We start from the raw sequence: 24,243 nt of genomic DNA, 5'->3' as shown, positions 1-24,243 counted from the left end.
ATGATATTAAAATTAACAGATGTTCTCTAAGCCCAGAAAATCACATACTTTTGAATCTGGAAATATAATTAGAGCTGAAGAATAAGAATATATTCATAACAAATGGCTAAACATAAATAACTGCAAATAAAGACCTTGAAAACTGGGTAGACAGGAATAATTTAGAGAATAACAAAGATTTGGGAAATCAGAGAACTATCAACTGGTGTGGTATTGTTATACAGTGAAAAGGGGGAAAAACTAGGAAATAAAACTTAACAAATATGAATTGAATATGTATATCTTGGTCTGTTCCCTAAGGTTCATAAACAAAAACACATTTACATCAAAAGTGCTTCTTTATCATTTTAATTAAAACAAAATGGTTCTAACAAAATGAAATTTGGTTGCTGACTTCTATCCCACAAAAGGACAGATCTCCAAACCATTTTGTTAATTGGAGAAATCGACTGTTGGCCTTACATATCATTCTGAACTTTTAACATTTGGATGGTATCACAAATGAGCGAACACTTTTCAATATTCTCTTTTAATTTTCTTTTTTGCCTCATTTTATGGATTTCATAATCTGGGTTTGCATCATTTATGTGAACTAAGCCTGCTGAAACCATTCGAGGACTTGTAAATTTTCCGCTGTAGTTCTCTCGCCGTTTGTGAACCTCTGGAGCAGTATTCGGTCTTGCAAAGTGTTTTAACTGATTATGGCTATCATCCGGGCTTTTTCCTAAAAGCCTTGTTCTTGATTTTGCTTGTTCAGCATGCTTAAATGAGGTCACAGGTATATCCTCAAATCTATCCGAACAATCCTAAATATTAAAAGATCAGGTTGGTGCATTAGTTTTCTTAAAAGTACATTTTAAATTTACAAGAATTGAAGTGTGTAATATCAACAGTTAAAGAATGAGAGCATTAAATATTTTATAGGCAGTCCCCAAATTCAGATCCTACACCCAATGCCTCCTATTAGACACTATCATAGAAAGCATGCTTAAAAAAAAAAAAAATCTTACTGTTTCAAAGGATCTGTTATTTTAGAAGGGATAGAAAATATGAAGCTGGAAACCAGAAAAACTTAGGAGAGCTGTCCTTAGGGGTCAGACTCCTAAAGGCAGTCAGCCTATTCTATAATTCGCCATATTATATTTTCTCCAACCCTAAATATAAATCATGAACTCATACTTTATATCATCCAAAGTTTCATTCTTTAAGAGTTAATAAACATCTTATTTAACACGCTTTCACACACATAGAGAGAGCCTGGCATCTAGGATATAGTTATACTGTTTATATTAAAGTAATAAAAATTTTTATGTACATTCTGAGAGTAAAGAAGTAAGACATTTAGGAAAATAACTGGAAAGATATACACCAAGCAATTTTTAAAAAATGATGGTTGGGTTAGGGTGGTGGGATTATGGGTTTTGTTTTTCTTTTCTCTTTTTTTCAAATTTATATAATATGGCTCTATTTTATAATAAATATATAATAACCTACAATTATCTCAAAGAGGGTATGGAGCTATTAGTCATTCTTAAACTAGTATAAACTAGTTTCCTCTGCAGCTTGAGCATCTTGTCCCTTAACACTTTGCAGAGATGACCACACCAAAGGAATAAGCTACTCTGATTTAGAGAGAAGATGTGAATGAATTAATAGAATTGGAGGGTGGGGGAAAGTTGTGCAGGACTGAGAAGAATTAGGGCGGCAAGAAAGATTTACAAAAAAGGAGGTATAGAGTCTAAAGACTAGTTGTACCTACTTTACATCTTTGCCTGGGTTTGAAGAAGGCAAGGAAACATTCTTCCTCTCCCCTTTTATGGACGTGGAACATTATTAAGGGAATTTCTGCTGCTTTGGTGAGTAATACATAATTCTTGCTTCACAGATGAAATAACTGATTACTAGATGAAATAACTGAAACAACAGATGAAATAACAGCGAAAGGGCATGGAGACCCACACAACTGGTTACTTTTCTGGATTCTCCTACAACTCAATTTCTCTTGTCTTCTGTTTTGATTCTTTGGGGAGCTTCCTGGATTTTAGAAAAGAATCAGATGAGCACGTCTTTCTGATGATCTGAAAAATGCCCTGCTACCATTCAATTCTCTGTTGTCAACTTCACTGGAGAGAAAAGTTTAGGGACTGTTGGTTTAACAGAGGAAAATAAGGATAACTCTATCTCTCCTGCCCACTCTTAGGATAAAGGTTCTGAGATCCTAGATGATCTCATATTATATAATATAAACACAATTTATTGTTTTGTTTGGAAAAGTGACATTAAAGATTCAATTTGTCTAAAGGAACTTTGGAAAGTCCTTTCTCAAAACTGTGAACCCATCTTCTACTTCCTTTTCCTAGTGGATACACACATGTGTGTGTACATACACACTCAATACTAAAATTATCAAATTTAAATAGAAAAGAGAATTCCAACATTGAGAGTATAAGCTAAACTGATATTTTCCCTGCTACTATTTTTACTATTTACTAAAGCTAAATATTTGTTTTACTATGGAGAGCAAATTCAAAGCAACTGTTCTAAACAAGAAAAAAAGCAACTGTTCTAAATTAGATCTATTTTTCTCATTCAAAGGATTATGCACATCAAATTTTCAATGTAATATCATTTTGGGATTTATGAGATCTCAGAGTTATGGGTCATGCCTATTTATATATACAAACAGAAAAGAGCAGCAGTCCAGAAAACTAAAATAAGTCCCTTCCACTCCTAGTTTTTAACCTCAGAATGGTTTGTATAAAGTCTGTTAGCAGGTTTACCTTCCTAATTGTTTTATGTCAATATTATAAATAGATTTGAATTCCCAAGTTTCTCAGCACATGATATAGCAGAGGGGCAATGGTAATAGAAGAGAGGAGAAGCTAAATTAAAATTTTTCTGTTCATAATCCAATAGATTATAAATTTTGCATATCCCTAAGATTTATCAGAATAACTGGCACATAATACTATATATACTTATATCTGCATGAAAACAAAATTCCAGCCGTGTTTCCATAGGATACAGCCACTGCCAAGAATTGTATACGTTGTGACTGCACAGCAGCCCCGGACTGAGGAGTGAGTCATGGCTGAGATCCAGCCAGTTTTCCTTTGACAGGGGCTATATGCTCTGGCTCCAGGCTGTGTCAGTCAACAGAGTCTGCCCAGAGGAAAGGGTGATTTTTTCTAATTTATGCTCCAGATGGAGTGCCCTTTATCTATTTCATACAAAGGCACTGAGTGTGTTAACAGTCCCCTGATTTTGTGACTGCATTTTAAACTGGGTGAGGTGAATTTGAATGTCAGAAGAATTTTTTAAGTTTGACAGTCTGTATTTTGGGGCAACAAAGGTTACACACATACTTGCATACAGACATATACACCCTAAAGTAGATTATTGACAGACTTTGCCAAATACAAAAGTAGAAGACTTAGAAAGACAGTATTACGTGTATAGTTCTTCTTGCAGTCCAATGAAGCAATGTCCTTGGAACAGATTTCCTTAGAATTCTTGCAGTGGGCAGTGTGGCTGGTAGTATCTTAACTATCTTGCTAAATGACTTCTTCTGTTTGTGGACATGGTCTCTTTCTTTTCGGACCTTGGGCTTTAGATTTTCTCTCTTTAATACTTCTGGGAAGAGGGATGGTTTTGAGTTTTTCTCCGCTTCCACAACTTTGTATTTAAACGACTGTGATTCAGGGAACTTGGCATATTTTTCATTGCAAATTCCATTTGTCTTTACAGAAAGAGTATGTATTTTTTTGTATTGTGCAAATGTTACTAGATGTTTTTTATTATTGTTATTATTTCCTTTCAATCTCTGAATATACTGGTCTTCTAACTTCAATTTCTCCCCAGCCTCTAAATTGAAATGAGTTAAAGTGTTATTCTGCCTGGAAGGAAAAGTGTATTTGTATATATATTCTTCATTTTCACTTGGCATTTTGCAATTAGGAATTCTTGGATACGGTGAGAGTACTGCTTCCGGTTTTTCCTGTGCCATCAGTTTATAGATATTATGCTCCCTTTTTTCAAGGGGCTTCACTTTTAGTGTCCTTTCAAAGTAAATATTTGACTGAGTTGTTTTTGATTTACCACTCCAACCATGTGGGTCTTGCATTTCTGTTTTAAAATCATGATTTTCTACTCGAGGAAGCTGGATGAAACCATGTTCTTTCCTTTGTTTCTTAAGCACTATATCTGTAAGTCTTTCTGATGACTTATTTAATGGAATCACTTGGGTATTTTTGACGAAAGAAGGTTGTACTTCAATTAATCTCAGGGTTTTGGCTCCTTCTTTAGGATAGTATCTTTTCTGTTCCTCAATTACTGATGGATTTTCCTTAATATTCTGTAAGGGAAAATATTCCTTTTCTTCCTTTTTGGTTAGTTCTGTTTCTATAAGTCTATCCTCAGGAGCTTTTTGTAAAGTAGTTTTTTGAACAATTTTTGAATATTTATTTTGCTTTTCTGAATTCTCCTCCATAAACTGATTTTCATTTCTAAAAGATAAATCTGGCTTTATACATTTAAATGGTATGGAACTAGAATTGATCAAATTTATACGCTGGTTGATCCCCTCTAATTGCCTTTCTTTGATTAGTCCTGATTTTGAAAGTTTTTCTATAAAAAGGCTCTGCAGGTGTTTGCTTAAATCAGCTTTTAGATTTAGTAGTTCATTTTCTGATAAAGCTATAAGATAGTTTTGTAGAGATTTATTTAAAGGATATTTCATGTTTAAGTCAAGCCTTTTCCCAAAATTCCCCCTTGAAATGTCTCGTCCTAACTCATGGAAAGATATGGAGGCACTTTTAGTTCTTAGAGAAGACATGTTTGAGTCGATAGTCTCAGATTCTGTCTCTTTAAATAAACTGCTTTCTGAAAGGTTTTTTAGGAAATAGTTTTGGAGAATTTCATTTAAGAAAGATCTTAGCTTTATTTCCAAATGTTTATCTATGAAATGATGATTAAAATTATTTACAAAAGACATGACTTCTTTAACAGTTTCTGAATATTTTTCCAGAAAAATATTTTGCCCTTTTGGTTCTACTTTCTCATTCATCAAATACAGATTTCGATAGATTTTTGGTAAGTCTTCTTTGGTGATGTGTCCGGATTCTGAAAGTCTTTCTACAAGGTAATGTTGGATATGTTTACTTAGTTCAGATTTTAAATTTTTTATTTCTGACTCTGAGAGTTCTTCTAGAAATACACGCAGCTTTGAACTCAAAATAGGTTTTCTGTCTAATTTATCTGTTTTATCAAAATTCTCTTTGATTTCTTCAAGGTCTTCTGTATTATTTGGAAAAGGATGCTGAATCAGTCTTTCTAATTCTTTTTCTGGTTGTCTTCTTTCAGACTGATTATACTTGAAAAAAATATTAAACATATGTTTTAAAAAGGATCTTAACATTATTACATCTGAATCATTAAGTTTACCCATTAATGAGTTACTTAAATTTTCTGAAGTAGAATTTAGATCGTTTTCTTCTCTATCAAACCTCTGACTGTTACTTAGCATATCTGTTTTTTTATCTGGTGTTGACTGATATTTTGAATCTTGTAGGGATATATTTTGGCCTTCATCCATATATTCAACTCTATTAAAAGAAGAAGTGGTTTCTTTGGGAATGATGAGTGTATTCTGCTCTGAAAGAGATTCTGTTCTGCTTTGGGTTTCTGAATAATCCTCTGTGGAATACTTTGGCTCTTCTTCAGCAAAGACTGTCTCTGTATCCAGCATGGAACTCTTCTGATATTGTTTATCTAATTCTATCACTTTGATTATCCCAGATTCTAAAAGAGTATCTATAGGAAATGCTTGTATTATCTGGCTTCTAACAGATTTGGCCTGTGGCAATTCTATTTCATCATCGTTTTCTTCATAATGAAGTAGAATATTTGAAGATAAACTCTCCCAAGCTGTGGGTAATTGATTCTGCAAATTTACTGGTGTCTCACTCAATTCTTTCACCCCTATTTCCAACTCTGAGAAGATAGGTGCAGTGAATATTTGCTTTGTAACATAATCATTTGCAGTGTCACTTATACCTGGTTTGGAGCTAGACACTTCAATTTTTGAATGTTTCTGTTTGAAATTATTTTTTTTAATTGGAAAATTGATCTCACCAGCATCCAAGTGTTTTTCAGAGACAAGTGCTGTTTCTACTTCTGGAGAATTTCTTGGTCCACCTCTTGAGAGTGAATCTGCAGGAATATCTTTAATTATTTGTTTTAAAAGAGACTTTGAACTTACAATGTCTTTTTCTGGAAGCCAGTTATTTAAGTCTTGAACTTTTTCACATACTTTGTTTTCCAGACTACTTGGTGGTTCGTCGTGAACACTCAGAAGTGAAGAACTATGACTTTTCTTTCTTGCTTCAGTGTCCATAGGAACCTCTGGTTTAGAAAATAATTTCTCTGAAAGGTCTTGCAGATTTTTACTTAAAATTGATTTGAGCATCATTGATTGTTTTAAATTTTCTAGGTGGGAAGTAAGACTTAATGATTTTGAGAGGTGATATGTATTTATATTTCCAGTCACTGATGATTCTCCTTCAGAATTCGGTAGAGATACATTTGGTAGTCTCTCTTTTAAATTATTTTTAGTATCTAAAGTCTCTATTGTGGTCATATTAGGATCACGGGCTAAATTATTCTTAGTGTCTAAAGTCTTTACTGTGATGAAATCGGGATCACGGGCTGACTTTAACTTAGTCTTAGTGTCTAAAGTCCTTACTGTGGTGATACCAGGATCACGGGGCCAGGTTTTATTAGTAGGCCTTACAGTTTTTGAATATGTTGGGTAAGGAGGATCTTGGTCTTCATGCTCTATAACCTCTGCATTTAAAGTGTTTCTACATTTGGACATATCTTGGTCTTTCCTTTTTCTGACCGACATTTTTTTGTTTATATTCCTTAGAAAAGGATCAAAACCATCCTTAAAGTTGAATTTCTGGAACTGTAATATTAAAAACAAAAGGTAAGAAGTTCTGTAGTATTTATTTGAATTTATAATAAATTTTCTAGTTAATTTTCTTTGAGCAGTCTGTCAAATTATCTATCCACCCACCTTCTACAAAGAGAAAACTGACTTTAATTATTTTAAAATATCTGAAATTGGAATGATGAAAATTTTAATGTGAAATTTTAGAATTCCTAATTCTGATACTATTTTGTGTCCAAGAGATTTTTGCTACCTAGAATATTTAAAATACTTACACAGCATTCCTACATAATTTTTTTTTAAAGAAATTAATTTCCAGTGTGAGCTGCACTTACTTAGACAATGGCTAACATCAGGATCTAAGTTCTATCTTATAAATATTTACCATTTTAGTAGCAATATAAGAAAAATTTAAAATGCAAAGCAAGTAGTAGATATCCCATTAGAAGTATCACAAATAGTTTCTAAAGACTAACTTGGGAGCATATATCATCTGCTTTTAAGCCTGGGAATTTCAACAATGATGGTGAGTTCCATCCATTCCTCAGAATGTCACAGTAGAATCTTACTTTTTGATGAATACCATACATACCTCATAAATGGTTAAGAGAGAGCAGTACAAAAAAATTCCGGATTACAGTGAAATTTCAGTGTAATATCCATGGGCAGTTTTGTAGTTCTGGGATCAAGCTAGTATATCATTGAAATAGACTTTGAGATGAAGTCTCTTATTCAAATATTTCAAACATATTCTTATATTTGTTCATACAACTTCTACATTAACCAGTTGAAAATGGCAAAATGTGAAATAATCAGCCTAGTATCTGTTTTAGTTTATTTCAACTTAGTTGTTCAAACTTCATTGTAATGGATACAATTTATTGCAACTGTTCTTCAAATATTAGTTGATATCCAGATGAGAGTATAAGGATCCCCTGGGTTTTTCTGAGAAATACAGATTCTCAGGCTCCATTTCTAGACTGAGATTCATCAGGTCAGAGGTAGAACCTGAGGACATGTATTTTTTCAAAGACAGCCATGTGTTTCTAATGGGTAGTCTGGTTTAGGAACCACTGAATTATATAAAGTATTAGAGAAGCCTAGTACTTAAATATACTTGTTATTGGGATAGGATAATTCAGGACTCACCTGGTATTTTGGTTTGAATTCTATATATTCTGGTCTGAAAGCTGGTAAAATGTGTTCCTTTGGTGAAAAAATCACCTTATAAAAAGAGAAGTTTTAATTTTAGGCTGCTTGTAATGCAAGGATATTTCCCAAGATAATTTTATCCTTTCAATAGTTATTAAAAACATAAAAAACTTATAATCTAAATATTTTTCTCATAACTACTATAATTTACTTTGCCAATCATCAAAGAAATCTATACATATATAATGCATTTACACATATAACCTTAGCTTCCTTGATACTATAATATTCACCCTATTGAATTTGTGAAATCAAAACAATGTACAGCAACTTCAAGCAGAAACAAAAGTAGAAAAGAAACAGAAATGTCAGAATTAATATAATCTCATTTTAAAAGGTTGTAAAATGCTTTAGATAATAAATGGCATTTGAGGGGCCCCTACTGCTCAGTCAGTTAAGCGTCTGACTCTTGATTTTGGCTCAAGTCATGATCTCAGGGTTGTGAGATCAAGCCCCGCATTGGGTTAATGTGCTGAGTGTGGAGCCTGCTTAGGATTTTCTCTTCTTCTCCCTCTGCCCCTCCCCCACCCCTACAAAAAATAAAAAATAAATAAATGGCATTTGATATTGTGTTGGGCTAGAAAGCATTTTCAATGATTCCTTAACCTATAATTGCTAAATGGGTACTTAACCCTGCCTAAGGAAACACTTGGTGCTAGATTAAGGTGTATAGGAACAATTACAGAATCACAGAACCACTGAATTTTTGGAGATGAAAGGTGCTTTAGAGATAATCCAATCCTACCCCTTGTTTCATACAAGAATCTGAAGTTGAAGTTTGTTTTCCCATTACCCAGATGATTAGTAGCCTAAATCCTAAGTGTCCTAAATTTTTATCTGATACTCCCTTCATTACACAATCAAGACCACAGTGACTGAGAATGATGCTTTGGAAGCATCAAAATGTGCATCCACACTGCCAACTCATCTGGACAAAACTTGACGCCATCTCTTTGAGAGTACTTAGTCTACAAACTACTTTCCAATATACTATCTCCTTTAGACAGCAGAAGGTTCATTATATATCAAGTTAATTAAAATAACAGTTCAATGAATGATGTTTCTATAAGTAATACTTTTAAGTGTTCATTACTTTTAAGCAGTTAATAACATGACCTTATTCTTAAATTTTCAGCAGCTTCCTACTTTTGCTGCTATTCATTGCCCTAACACATTGACTAAATTATTTCTATGAGTTTCTCAATATTCCACATTATAGTTTCTCTCCTTCAGACAAATGTATCTAACTCTGAATTCTTGAAATACATCTCAGACTTTTCCACATCTGTTCTTTTGCTTGTTTTGTTTTTCTTTGCTTGAATTTCCCCAAATTTCCCTAAAAAACAGTTTGAACTCTAACATTTGAAATTTCATTATTTTAAATAAATTTAGTAGAAAATTTAAAAATAAATAAAATATATATGAGAAGAGGAAGAACAGTAAAAAAACAAAAAACAAAAAACCCCATGATCTCCTTTTTTTAAAAAACACAAAAGAAACAAAAACTCCTCCCTAAGATAAGCTTGAAAGAATGTGTGAAAGGACATAAAATGTTAATTAACATCTCTGGAGGAGAGGAAACAGGACACTATTAACTTTTATTGTTTAACTCTGTATTATTATTTAAATTAACATGGAACACTTTATAAACAAAAAACTCCAGTACATTTATACTGGGGAGAAATGCTTTAGGCATTCATCTCAGGAAGCTAGAAAAGAACAATAAAACAAACCAATATAGGAGCGTCAAGATGATGGACTAAACATGGAGATCTTTTCTACCTTCCAAGGTTCTGGTAAATTAACAGAAAACAATTATTTCAAAAAGAAAAATCCCATGGCAATACTGGAAATCAATAAGGTGAGACACCATGATTTAGAAAGTTGAGAAAATTCAGAAAATATGAAAGCAGATGAGACTGATTGAATGGAAACCCCCATCAAGAAAGTTAGAGCCTTGAACAGCAGAAATCAGGTGGGCCTGAGAAACAAAAAAATTCAAGGACAGCATATACAAAGAGAATCAGGTGATGGTGCATTTGTCATAGTTATTAATTAAAGAGCTACATTCAGAACAGCTGGATCTTCTCTTCCATAGCATACAGAGCACATGCCACTGGCAGCATTGTCTTTCCCAGTTGCACACCCAAAACATAAAAAAAAAAAGTTGAGGGGATTATGCTAAGTGAAGTAAGTCAGGTAGAGAAAGATAATTATCATATGGTTTCACTCATACGTGGGACATAAGCAACAGCACGGATGACCATAGGGGAAGGGAGGGAAAACTGAAGGGGGAGAAATCAGAGAGGGAGACAAACCATGAGAGACGATGGACCCTGGGAAACAAACTGAGGGTTTGGGGTGGGGGGCAGTAATAGTGTGATTGGGTATTAAGGAGGGCATGTGTTGTGATGAGCACTGGGTGTTATATGTAACTAGTGAATCAATGAACACTACATCAAAAACTAATGATGTACTATACAGTGGCTAACTGAACATGATAATTTAAAAAAATAGAAAAAATATTGCTTTCTAAAGAAAATGTGCCATCTGCCCAGGTGGAGATCCTATGAGTTTTGAGCAGAATAGAGCTTGCTGTCACTGACATTTCCACATTAGGTAACAGAGGAGGTATAAAAAGAAAAAAAAAGAAGTTCCATCTAGGAGAGAAACACATGGGTTCTTTGGAAATGTTGGGTTCCCAGCCATCCTGCCTATGCTCTTGCATCCCCATATACACCCCAGGGAAGCCTGCCTGTCACACAGAGCATACCTATACAATCAACATATTCTGTCATTCACAAATATAAAATGAGCCAACAAAGTTTACCAGGTATATGAGGAAAATCAATACATGCAAGTGAAGAATCAATAAGAGCAAACAGAACTAACTCCAGAGTAAATAGAGATATTTCTGAGGAATGTGAGGAGAGGGTGACCCTTGGAAAAGATTCTAAATACAACCCTGAGAAATTCAAAAAGGTATTGGTTTCCACTTAGCTGTATAAGAGGCATCCCAAATTTAACATATCACAAAAGAAAATTCTGGATTACTAATGCTGCTCCCCTCCCTCCCTCCAAAAACCCCACAAAACCTTGGCCTTTCTTGACTTTTCCTCATCTCAGTAATTGGTGCTACCATCTACTGGCTAGTAACCTAAGTTTCACTCTTTATTTCTCTCCTTCTCCTTACCATATCTAATCCAGCATTAAGTCTTCTGGCTTCTGCCTTCAAAATATATCAATTGTACAATTACGTCTTGCCATCAACCCCATTACCACTATAGCACAAGCCATTATCATCTCTTTCTTCTAGTCTCCTAATTAGTCTCTTGTTCTCTGTGACAGAGACTGATAATTGCCTTCCTACAATATATATTATCTCAAGAACATAAAATTTTTAGCATTTAGGTAGAAATGTCCTTTGCTAAAAAAAAAAAAAAGGGGGTACATTGTCCAGCCTCTGTTGAAGATAAGGGTAACTATGTGACAAGTTTCTGGCCAACTACACGTAATTGTAAGTTGTTGGAAGAATCTTCTGAGAGAGTATCTTAAAATAGAGGCAGACTCAGCTGACAGGAACCTAACAAACCTGCCTGCATGTGAGACAGAACTCAACTGGTCAGTCCTTCATGTATCCACCCAGCAAGATTAAAACATAAATACACAATGATATGCACATAAGGTCTTCCTATGCTCTATCTAGTTCAATGAAGGTAACTGGGAACTGGGCTGCCACTGCTCAAGACCAAGAGTACTGCCATCCTAGGAGGGAGTAGAGCAAGAGTAAAAATGCCATGAAATTTCCTACCATTTTGAAGATGACTTTTTCTTCATTGGGTATTTGCTTGGTTGCCATAAACTTTGATTGTTTTCCAGAGCTCCCATGAAGCTGGTTCAGACAGCTTCTGGATCCTTTTTCAGTTTTTTTCAGAGGAACAAGAACTTGGAGCTATTTATTTCACCATTTTGTTTGTATCACTTTCCTTTAACATTTCTTATGGTGGGGGTTTTCTTGCAATGAATTCTCTCAGCTTTTGTTTGCTGAAAGGATATTTTAATTTCTGTTTTGAAAAATGTTATAACTGGTTAAAGAATTCTAGGTTGGTGATTTTTTCCTTCTATTAAAGATGACATTCCTATAGTCTTCTGCCTTACATAGTCTCTAACAAAAAGTCTGTTATTTTTATATTTCTTTCTCTATTACAAATGTGCCTTCCTTTCCACTCCCCCTAAGGTTTTCTCTTGACCACTGAATGTCAGCAATGTGATTATGATATGTCTGAGTATTTTTTTTTTAGGTCTATGCTCTTTGAGTTCATTGAGTTTCTTGGATCTGTGGGTTTATAGTTTTCATCAAATATGAAAAACTTTTGACCATTATTTCTTCAAATACATTTTTTAGTTTCCTCTCCCTATAAGTCTCCAATTATGTTTTACTACTTGATATTTTCTTATGTTATTACTGATGCTCTACTTTTTAAAAAAATCTTTTTTCTCATTCTGCTTTATTTTGTCTAATTTCTAATTCTGTCTTCAGGGTCATTGATCCTTTGCAGCATCTAATGTGCTATTACTTCCTTTTTCATCTCTAAAAATTCCATTTTGTCTATCTACACCTTCCATTTCTTTCCTCATCATGTTCATGTTTATTCTACCATCTTGAATATATGGAATATATTTGTAATAGCTCTTTTAACCTCCTTTTCTGTTAGTTCTATCTTCTCTGTCATTTCTAGGTCTTTTCCTATTGATTGATTTTTCCCTGCACTATGGGTCATATTTTTTGCTTTTTTTTGTATGTCTGTAATTTCTAATTGGATGCTGAGAATGATAAATTTTACATTTTTGGTTACTAGATTTTGCTTTCTTTAATCTAGTATTTGGTTTATTTTGGTACATATTAAGATACTTGGAAACAGGCTCCTTTGAAGTTTGCTTTTAAGCTTTATTGGTGGTGAGGGGGCATTGTCCAAAAGCCTTTAATGTAGAGCTGACTTAGTCTCTCCACTAAGATTATGGCCTTCTATTTGCTGTCACATGTATTATGAATCTTTCCTCTCTAGCATAGAGGAAAATGGTTTATTTCTAGCTATGTGAGTTCCTAGAATGTTCTACCCAATCCTTTTCAGTGGTTCTTCTTGCCTCCAGTATTTCACTACTCCAGATTAATCTCAAAGACTGTAGGGGACCTCCTTCACAGTTATCTGGAGATTTCTTGCTCTACATTTCCTTCCATTCTGGTACTCTACTCCACAAATTCTGCCTCTGCCCACCAAACTCCAATCTCCATCTCCTCAATTCAGTGATACCTCCAAGCTCTGTTTTGGTTCTCCCTCCTGGTGTTGCCATGCAGAAAACTGGTACAATTGTAGGGCTCACTTTGTCCTTTTCTCTAAGAAATCACAGTCTCCTGAGAAACAAACTGAGGGGTTTAGAGGGGAGGGGAGGTGGGGGGATGGGTTAGCCCAGTGATGGGTATTAAGGAGGGCACGTATTGCATGGAGCACAGGGTGTTATACACAAACAATGAATCATGGAACACTACATCAAAAACTAATGATGTAGGGGTGCCTGGGTGGCTCAGTCGTTAAGCGTCTGCCTTCGGCTCAGGTCATGATCCCAGGGTCCTGGGATCGAGCCCCACATCAGGCTCCCTGCTTGGCAGGAAGCCTGCTTCTCCCTCTCCCACTCCCCCTGCTTCTGTTCCTGCTCTTGCTATCTCTCTCTCTGTCAAATAAATAAATAAAATCTTAAAAAAAACCCAAAAAACTAATGATGTAATGTATGGTGACTAACATAATAAAATAAAATTAAAAAAAAAAAAGAAATCACAGTCCCATGCTGCCATCTTCCCAATGTCTAAAAACTACTTCTCCATAATTTTGTTCTGGTTTTCTTATTGTTTAAGGAAGAAAGATAAATCATATCCCTGTAAACTCCATCTTTACTAGAAGCAGAAGTGTGACATTTACTTTTCATGGATCTATCATATACATTATTTGGCTCAGCAGAGATTTATATTTAAATTATAATAATATATATAATATATATTGTAACAATTATAAATTAACTTTTCTTAGATTTAAAATAGACTCAATCTATAAACAAAGCAAGGGAGATTTAACTAGAGCAATATAACAGAATGTATTAGAAACCTTAACAAAGAAATGATACTATGTGAATAACAACAACAACAAAAAGAAAATGGAAGGGGCAAGAAAATGAAACTTTTTAAAAAACCTTGTTCATCTTTCATAGTAGGAAGTTGGTAGACAATGCCTATTGGTTTACATGCCAAGAAATATTTCAAACATATTAGAGCATTACAAATAATGATTAGAAAAATTAAAAAAATAATGTTTAATAAAACTGAGAAGAAAAGTTGTAAAAGGAAGGTTTGAAATAGTGTAAATGCTCTAAATCATCTTTCAGAGTATGACATCAACACATTCTACCCAAAGCTGATTAGTTGATAAATCAAATAGAGTTTGAACTACATAATTTAAAGCTATAATAAAACTTACCAGAAGAACTTTAAAAGTAGTTGTCTTGGGTAAATGAAACTGATAGTAGCTATGGGTGGAGAAAGATGTCTTTTTCTTTTCATTTTATACCCTTCTGTACAGACTGATTTTTGGGGGACTGTGTAGGTGTAATTTTAATTAAAAAGAAAAAGCTGGGGGGTGGGAAAACATAAAAGCTTAAAACTTACAAAAAACTACAAAGGGCATTCTTTTTCCCCCTGCAAAAAGGCATTCTTAATAGGGCATTGATTAAATAATTATTGTACAGGCTCACAATAAGAGACAGTAGAATTTAGTTGTTTGCAGCACAGACTTCAGAGCTGGTCTGCCTCAGTTCAAAATTCAGGCTTACCACTTTATTGTCCTCAAATTAGTTGGCTGCTCCATGACTTAACTTTCCCACATATAAAATAAAGTAAAAATATCTACATCACAGGATTGTTATGGGGATGAAATGAGTTAAAGTATTAAGATATTAATATAGGAAATTGCAATAAAAGTATTGGGTATTATTATAAAAAAGAATGAAATGTGGAATCTAAAAAACAAAATAAACAAAAAAAAGAAATCCAGACTCTTAAATACAGAGAACAAACTGGTGGTTGCCAGAAGGGAGGCAGGTGGGGGGGTTGGGCAAAATAGATAACGGGACTAAGAGGTACAAATATCCAGTTGTAAAATAAGTGAGTCATGGAAATGGGGGTACAGCATGGGAAACAGAGTTAAAGGTATTGCAGTGGCATTATGTGGTGATAGATGGTGACTACATACATAATGAGCACTGAATAATGTATAGAAGAATTGTTGAATCAATATGTTGTACATCTGAAACTAATATAACATTGTATGTTAATTATACTTTGATTTTTAAAAAAACTATTGGCTATTGTTATTAAAATAACATTACAGCCACTTAAAGTAATGAAATTGATTTAATAGCACATTTATTAATGTGCTATTAAATGAAAAATTAAGGTACAGATGACTAGTTGATCATAATAAGCAGTCTGGGAAAGCGCCAGTGGCATATAGGGAAGGCTTTGCGAAACTGACTCAAGTGGAATGAGAAAACTTCAATAGACAATAATTTTTTAAAAAAAAATTTAAATAATTATAAAATACATGACTATACATTTGCCAAAATCTATTGATCTGTACTTCACAAAGAATGAACATTAATGTATGTAAACTAAAACTAAAACAATAAAAAAACAGAATGTTGGTAGGCAAGAAATAATGCAGAAATTGACAAATGAATCCAACTGTATTTATTACAAATGTAAGATATATGACTACACTGAAAGGGGTAGGAGAAAAAAGGAAGTGACCTTAGTAACTTTGAAAAATAATGTTTTGGCTGGAAAGTATATAAGGCTAAAGACAAAGTAAACTGTACATAAACAATGTGTGCTAGTAGGTAAGTTTGTTCTTCATGGGTGTAGTATAATTTAGTAATTCTGACACTGCTTTGCATTTATATTGGGGTGGAATAAATAAATGTATAGTGGATGATGACAGCCAGGTTTCTCACTGTGGGAGAGAGAAGTTACATTAGATACAAGCAAGAAAAGAGGGTTAGAATAAACTCAGTGATACTGGAATAGATTCAGAGACATCAGTATAAACTTATAATTAGCAAAATATAGAAAGAGATATATACAGAAACAAGTATAGATATATGTATATACATGGTTTGTACACACACATATATTATTTAACTGTCTGCTGAGAAGGCCTAGACACAATAGCAACAATACACCCAACTCCCAGAGCCTGGTTTCAAAATATCATTCTCCAGTAAAAATACCAGGGCTCCTTGTAGAAATTATTGATTCTAGGACTGGGGCAAGAAAGTTACAAGATAAGCCTGGAATATCTTATAGACAAAAAGGAACGTACTCAAAAGACAAAAGGATGGAGGCATGTCAAAGGGACACAGGACACACAAAGAATTGCTACTGGCCAAAGCTGGAAAAATTTACACAAAAAATCAATAACATCATCTTGGATTATAACCAAAAATATAAAATATATTTATTTAGAAATAAAATACATCATTAAAAAAATAAATTAATTGGCTAATATAACTAGGAGATCTGATTCCAGGGACTCAATGTGACCAAGTCACTATCTCCCTGTATCTTTCTTCCTCTGTGTTGGTTTCTTATTTTTTCTCTCTTAGACCACTGCTAGTTCTTGATATAAAAGAATAAAAACTTCTCTTAATGTTCTTATATCAAATTATGTGGTTATCCTTGTAGCCACAGAGACAGTGTCAAGTTTGCCAACTACACCAAGGATTAGAGCTGGGGCAAGGATGACATCCTCAGGAAGGAATACTGATAGACAAAAATATTATAAGTATATGGACAATTAAAATGTACAGGCAAGCCTCATTGTGTTTTGCTTTATTGTACTTCCCAGATACTTCATTTTTTAAATAAATTGAAGGTTTGTGGCAACCCTCTGTTAAGCAAGTATATCAGTGTCATTTTTCCAACAGAATTTGCTCATTTTGTGTCTCTGTGTTACATTTTAATAATTCTCACAATATTTCAGACTTCTTTGTTATAATTTTACTTGTGCTGATTTGTGATCATTTTATTACAATGCTGAAAGCTCATATATTTAGCATTTTTAGCATAAAGTATTTTTAAATTAAGGTATGTACATTTTTAAAGATATAATGCTATTGCTCACTTAATAGACTACAGTATAGTGTAAGCATAACTTTTATATGCACAGGGAAGCCAAAAAATGCATTTGACTTGATTTATTGTGATATTCACTTTATGTGGTGGTCTGGAACCAAACCTGCAATATCTCTGAGGGTCCTGTTGTATTGAAACAACTGCCTATCTATTTCAGCAAAAATATCAGTAAATTCTTACCTCATACCAGAAAAAAAGTATAAATGAACTAAACATATGTAAACATAAAGAGCATATACTAGGAAAACATCTAAGAGAATATTGACATAATCTTGGGGTGGAGAAATACCTTCTAAAAAAGATATAAACTAACAGCCACAGAGGAAAAGGTGTCAGATTTGACAACATAAATATTTAAAATTGCTATAAGGGACCCAAAGAAGTTAAAAAACATAGGTAATAAACAGCATAGATCACAAAGCATTGTTATTCAAAATATATAAAGCATTCTCACACATAAACACACAACCCAATTTGTGTATATGGGCAGAGATTATAAGCAGTCAAATAACAGAAATACAAATGGATAATATACATATGAAAATTGTTCACTCATTAATGATCAGAAAAATGCAAATTAAAATGACAATGGAATATCATTTTTGTGCGAACAATTAACAAAAACTAAAATGAATAGGGAGTGGAATACTAAATATTTTCTTACATTTTGGGTGCAAATGCAAATTAGCAAATCTGGTTTAAAGGATGATCTGGCAGTATATACATCAAAATTAAATATGCTCATACATTTTGATCCAACAAGTCTACTTCTCATATTTATCCTATAGTATATTGTACAGGTGAATAAATATAATACTTACCATTTAGCAAGTGACTATTATGTTCCAAGGCCTTTAAAATTCTTTGAAATAGATGATAGTATAATCATTTTGCAGATGACAAAACTGAAACTCAGATGTAAATTGCCCAAAGTTATATGACCATGAAAGTGGAAGAATCTGGATTTAAACCTAGATATTTCTGCCTGTAAAATCCAAGGTCTTTTTACTATATAATACTAATTCTCTTACCATCACCAAACAATGCCTTTAAATGGTAGGTAAAATCAAATTCCCCATTCCTCCCCACCTTTCTTTCATCCTGACTTTTGGGGAAATGATCTAGCATCCCATCATGGTCAGGGTTTAAATAGAAACTAATTAAGGTATATATTGAAAATCTTAATTTATGAAGGGGTTCTAAAAATGTGAAGGAACTATTGAAAGACTGTCACCTGAATCAGCTATGAGTTGAAAGAGATGTTTGTTAGTCCTTTCCAATTCAGATTAGCACTCCAGAAGTTTGTCTCAAAATACTGCATTTCTTTAACACACTGTCTACCTTGGTTCATAAAAAAACTCTTAACTTCAAACAACTTCAAAGTTTATTTCCGCACAGAATTCTGAAGATTTTGTGATTTTGTGAAGCAATTACTTTAGACTTTTAAGAACTTGTTCTAGAATTCTGATATGTCTTCAATTTACAAGCTCGTTGCCCTAGGTGATAGATTCTTTCAAACTTAATTGCATATAACCTATGTTTTATGGTTTACCAAGTGAATTTATCTTGTTCAATTTAATTAAGTTTTATCTATTGTATATACAGGTCTGACTACCACCCTTAAAGAAAATATTTAAGGTAAGTTTTCTTTTTCTTTACCTTATAAAAACTAAACTTTTTATTTTGAAATACTGCAGTTTCCCATGAGTTGTAAGAAATAACAGAGAGAACCCATGGACCCTTTATCCAGTTTCTCTTAATAGTCACATCTTATAAAACTGTAGTAAAATATAACAACCAGGATACTGACATTGTACAGTCAAGATGCAGAATATTTCCACAAGGATCCCTAATGTCCTTTTATGTCACATCCATTCCTCTCCTGCCACCACTTCCTATTTAATGCCTGGCAACTACTAGTCTGTTCTTCATTTTTATAATTTTGTAATTTCAAAAATGTTATATAAATGGAGTCATATAATGTATAACATTTTGGGATTGGTTGTTTTCACTCAGCATAATTCTCCAGAAATTCAGCCAGGTTGTATATATCAATACTTTGTTCCTTTTTATTACTATTATTCCATGGTATGGATGTACCACAGTTTAGTTAGCCATTCGCCAGTTGAAGGACAATCTGGATTGCTTCTACTTTTTGACTATTATGAGTAAGGCTGCTAGAGAGTATTATGCTAAACAAATAAGTCAGTCAGAGAAAGACAAATACCATATGATTTCAGTCATATGTGGAATTTAAGAAACAAAACAAATGAGCATAGGGAAAAAAAGAGAGAGACAAATCAATAAACAGACTCTTAACTATAGAGAACAAACTGATGGTTACCAGAGGGGAGGTGGGGGGTGGGAATGGGTGAAATATGTGATGGGGATTAACGTGTGCAGTTGTTGTGATGAGCACTGGGTGTTGTATGGAATTGCTGAATCACTATATTATACACCTGAAACTAATATTACACAATATTAACTAAGTGGAATTTAAATAAAAACTTAAAAGAAATAAATTATATTAAATCAACAGGTCAATCTGGGGAGAACTGACATCTTTACTATGTTGAGTCTTCCAATCCATGAACATGGTATGTCCCACCATTTATTTAGGCCTTTGATTCTTATCATACAGATCCTATACATATTTTCTTAGATATGCAAGTATTTAATTTTCTCTGGAGTTATTGTAAATGTTATTGTGTTTTAAACTTTTGTTTCCACATGTCCATTGTTAGTATAGAGAAATGCTATTTTTTCATTTTGAATTTGCATCCTCCAGCCTTGTGGAACTCACTTATTAGTTCTATTATGTGTTGATGTTGTTGTTTGCAGACTCTTTTTGGTATTTTCTACATAGACAATCATTCCATCTGAAAATATAGTTTTATTTCTTCTTTTCTAATCTGTGTGACTTTTATTTCCTTTTCTTGACCTATTACAATGGATAAAATTTCTAGTACTACATTGAAAAAGAGTAGCAAGAGCATACAACCTTGACTTGTTCCTGATCTTGGAGGAAGAGCATTCAGGCTTTCATCATTAAGGATAATGTAAACTATAGGTTTTTGCAGATATGCTTTATCAAATTGAGGAAGTTACCTTCTCATACTAGTTTGTTGAGAGTTTTTAAATCAAGATTGTGTGTATAATTTTGCAAAAAACTTTTTTGTTTCAGTTTATATGAGTTTTCTCCTTTAGTCTATTGCTATGGTGAATTACATGACTGATTTTCAAATGCTGAACTAGCCTTGCATATCTGTATATGATGAATTACATGGACTGATTTTTACATGTTGAACCAGTGTTACATGATATATAATTCTTTTTATACATTGTTGTATAAGTGTGCTAATATATTGTTGAGGATTTATGCATCTAAATTCGTGAGAGATATTGACCTGTATCTATCTTTCTTTCCTTTCTTTCTTTCTTTTGCTTTCTTTCTTTCTTTCCTCTCTCTCTCTCTCTTTCTTCTTTCTTTCCTTCTATACTGTATCTGGTTTTAGTATAAGACTAATAATAGCCTCATAAAATGAGTTGGGAAGTATTCCTTTCTCTTCTGTTTTTTGGAATAGATTGTGTAAAATTAGTGATAATTCTGTCTTGATTGCTTAGTAAAATTCTCTAGTGAAACCATCTGTGCCCAGACACTTCTTTTCCAGGAGATTTTAAATTACTAATTCAATTTTTTTAATGGCCATAGAATTATTTTATTCCATTCGAGACTTCCTCTTTAACCCAAGGATTATTTAGAAGTGTGTTGTTTAATTTATAAGCATTTGGAGGTTTTTCTGTTGTTATTGATTTCTGGTTTGATTCCATGTTATGTATATAGACAAAGATATATATTACCACTCACCAGGTTATTTACTTCATAATAGGCTGAGACCCATTGGCTCAAAAGCCTGAAAGCACCAAACTAAAACTTGTGCACATCCAATTGTTTTAAAAATAACCTTCCAAAAGCAGATTTTTAGCTATTTAGAGTCCACCTCCTTTGCATAGCTCATGAAACTGTGCCCAACATATGCTATCCATAGATAAGATAAACCCTGGGGACATAAAGTCCTCTAGTCCGGGCTGCCTTTGGACTTCTCTGACCTAAAGAGTCCCTGCTAAGCTATTGCATGAAATCACCTAGACATACAACACCCTCTCTAAAAACCTTGTCCCCCCAAAATTTCCTTGCTGTCCTCCTCTTCTGAGTGGTGCTTCTGTGCCTCCAGAGGGTGTCATGTTGTGAGGGACTTTCCTCACATGCAAACCTATTACAGTGTTACTCAAATAAGACGTGTGTGGTCAGAGAACACAATGTCTTCTGGTTTTAATTATTTTTAATTTGCTGAACTTGGTTTTATGATCCAAGATGTGGTCCATAAAATCTAAATATTCCATGGGCACTTGAAAACAAATTGGGTAGAGTGTCAGAGCCTGTTGGCTGATTGTGTTGTTCAGGTCTTCTACATTCTTGCTGATTTTCTCTCTTGCAGTTCTATAAATTACTGAGAGCAGGCTGTTGACATCCCCAATTAACTGTGGACTTTATTTTCTCTTTAAGCTCTATCAGATTTTGCCTCATATATTTCAGCTCTGTTACTTTAGGATTATTATGTCTTCCTGGTGGATTGATACTTTTATTATTATATAACATCTTTCTTTGTCTCTAGTAATTTTCTTTGTACTGAAATCTATCTAGTTTATCTGATATTAATATAGCCATTGTTGCTTTTCATGATTAATGTTTGCATGTCATATCTTTTCCCACTCTTTTGTTAACTTAAATATTTCTTATAGAAAGCACATTGTTGGATATTTTTTATTCACGCTGCCAACTCTATCTTTTAAATGATGTATTTAGACCCCTTACTTTTAAAGTAATTATTGACATATTGGGGCTTAAGTCTATCATTTTATGTTTTCTGTTTATTTCTTCTACTTCTCATCCCTCTGTTTCTTTTTTCTTATTTTTTTGTGGGTTAATATTTCTTAGAATCCGGGGCGCCTGGGTGGCTCAGTCGTTAAGCGTCTGCCTTCGGCTCAGGTCATGATCCCAGCGTCCTGGGATCGAGCCCCGCATCGGGCTCCTTGCTCGGCAGGAAGCCTGCTTCTCCCTCTCCCACTCCCCCTGCTTGTGTTCCTTCTCTCACTGTCTCTCTCTGTCAAATAAATAAAATCTTTAAAAAAAAAAATTTCTTAGAATCCCACACTGATTTACTGTTTTTTAGTGTGTTGCTTTTTATAGTTTTCTTAGTGGTTATGCTATGTATTATATTTACATAACATTACAATCTATGATAATTGATATCTCTTCAAGTGAAGTATAGAAATCTTACTTCTATTTAGTCCCCTTCCCTTTTTTTTTAAAAAAAGATTTATTTATTTATTTTAATGAAAGAGAGAGAGATTGGCAAGAGGAGCAGGAGGAGAAGAGATTCCCAAACAGACTAGGCGCTGAGTGCAGAGCCTGACATGGGGCTTGATCTCACAACTGTAAGATCATGACATGAGCTAAACCAAGAGTTGGTCAGTTAACCCACTGCACCACCCAGGCACCCCGAGGCCCCTTCACTTTTAAGATATAATTGTCTTAAGTATTTCCTCTACTTACAATGTGCATCACAGTAGATGGTGTTATAATCTTTGCTTTAACCATCACATATTATTTTAAAACTCATGAGAAGTAGGATAGTCTGTAATATTTGCCCATTCTCATGTTCTTTTCTTATGAAGTCCCAAGCCTTTTTTCTCTTTTCTTTTTTTTTTTTTTAGGAGACTTTCTTTTAGCTATTAATTAAGAATCTGTTTGCTACCAACAAATTCTCTTGGTTTTCCTTTATCTAGAATGTCTTTATTTTTCCTTCACTCCTGAAGGAAATTTTTGCTGGGTATAAAATTCACATTTACCTGTTCTTCTCTTTCAGTACTTGAAAAAACATTGTGCCGCATCCTTCTGGCCTCCATGATTTTAGATGAGAAAATCAGTCATTCAGATAAGTACTCCCCTATAGGTAATGCATTCTCTCTGGCTGCTTTCAAGATTTTTTTTTTTTTTTTCAGTTTTCAAATGTGTAATGATGATGTGACCTGGTGATTTCTTTGGATTTATACCCTTTGAGACTTGCTCAGGTTTTTGAATCTATAGGTTTATGTCTTCCAACAAATATAGTAAGTTTTCAGCAATTATTTGTTTAAATACTTTCTTTTGCTCTACCATTTCTTTTTCTTTTTCTTCTCCTCCGTCTCCCCCTCCTCCTCTCTCCTCCTCTTTCTCCTTCCTCTCCTTCTATCCTTCTCCTTCCTCTCCCTCTCTCCTTGTCTCTCTCCACTCCTTCTGGAACTCCAATAAATATGAATGTTAACTCTTTTGCTGAAGCTCTGTTAAGTTTTTTCAGTCTGTTTTCTTTCTGTTGTTCAGATTGTGTAAATTCTATTGATATTTCCTTAAGTTCACTGCTTCTATCCTCTGTCATTTCCATTCTACTATTAAGCCCACAAAGTGAGATTTTTATTTTGGTTATTGTCTATAATTTCCATTGGTCTTTTCTACAGCTTCTACAACAAATAATTTTTATTTGTTTCAAGAGAATTTCTGATTGCTTGATGAAGCATTTTTTGGTGGTTGCTTAAAATCCTTGTCTGGTTATTTCAACATCTGATTCATCTTGGTGTTGGCATCTTTTGATTATCTTTTCTCAATTATGTTATGATTTCCCTGGTTCTCGGTATGCCAAGTGATTTTCAAACATATCCTGGATACATAGGATCTTATACTATGAGACCTTGGATTTTTAAAAAAATTTTTTTAAAGATTTTTTTAAAAAACAACAACAATTTT

At 33.6% G+C, this 24,243-nt stretch overlaps 1 protein-coding gene across 1 annotated transcript in view; it reads right to left on the bottom strand.

The window, feature by feature from the left end:
- Nucleotides 1-458: 458 nt before the first annotated feature.
- C2CD6 (C2 calcium dependent domain containing 6) overlaps nt 459-24,243 on the bottom strand; it is a 148,000-nt gene continuing 124,215 nt past the window's right edge. The window contains exons 15-18 of the mRNA XM_035008344.1: nt 8,099-8,173; nt 6,754-6,964; nt 3,452-6,705; nt 459-806 (exon numbers count right to left, since the gene is read on the bottom strand). Of these exons, the coding sequence (XP_034864235.1) occupies nt 459-806; nt 3,452-6,705; nt 6,754-6,964; nt 8,099-8,173 (3,888 nt within the window). The remainder of the gene's footprint in view (nt 807-3,451; nt 6,706-6,753; nt 6,965-8,098; nt 8,174-24,243) is intronic.

This window comes from Mirounga leonina, unplaced genomic scaffold, assembly GCF_011800145.1.
Source record: "Mirounga leonina isolate KUSES-001 unplaced genomic scaffold, KU_Mleo_1.0 Mir_151, whole genome shotgun sequence".
NCBI lineage: Eukaryota > Metazoa > Chordata > Mammalia > Carnivora > Phocidae > Mirounga > Mirounga leonina.
This window is presented reverse-complemented; position numbering and strand designations above follow the sequence as displayed.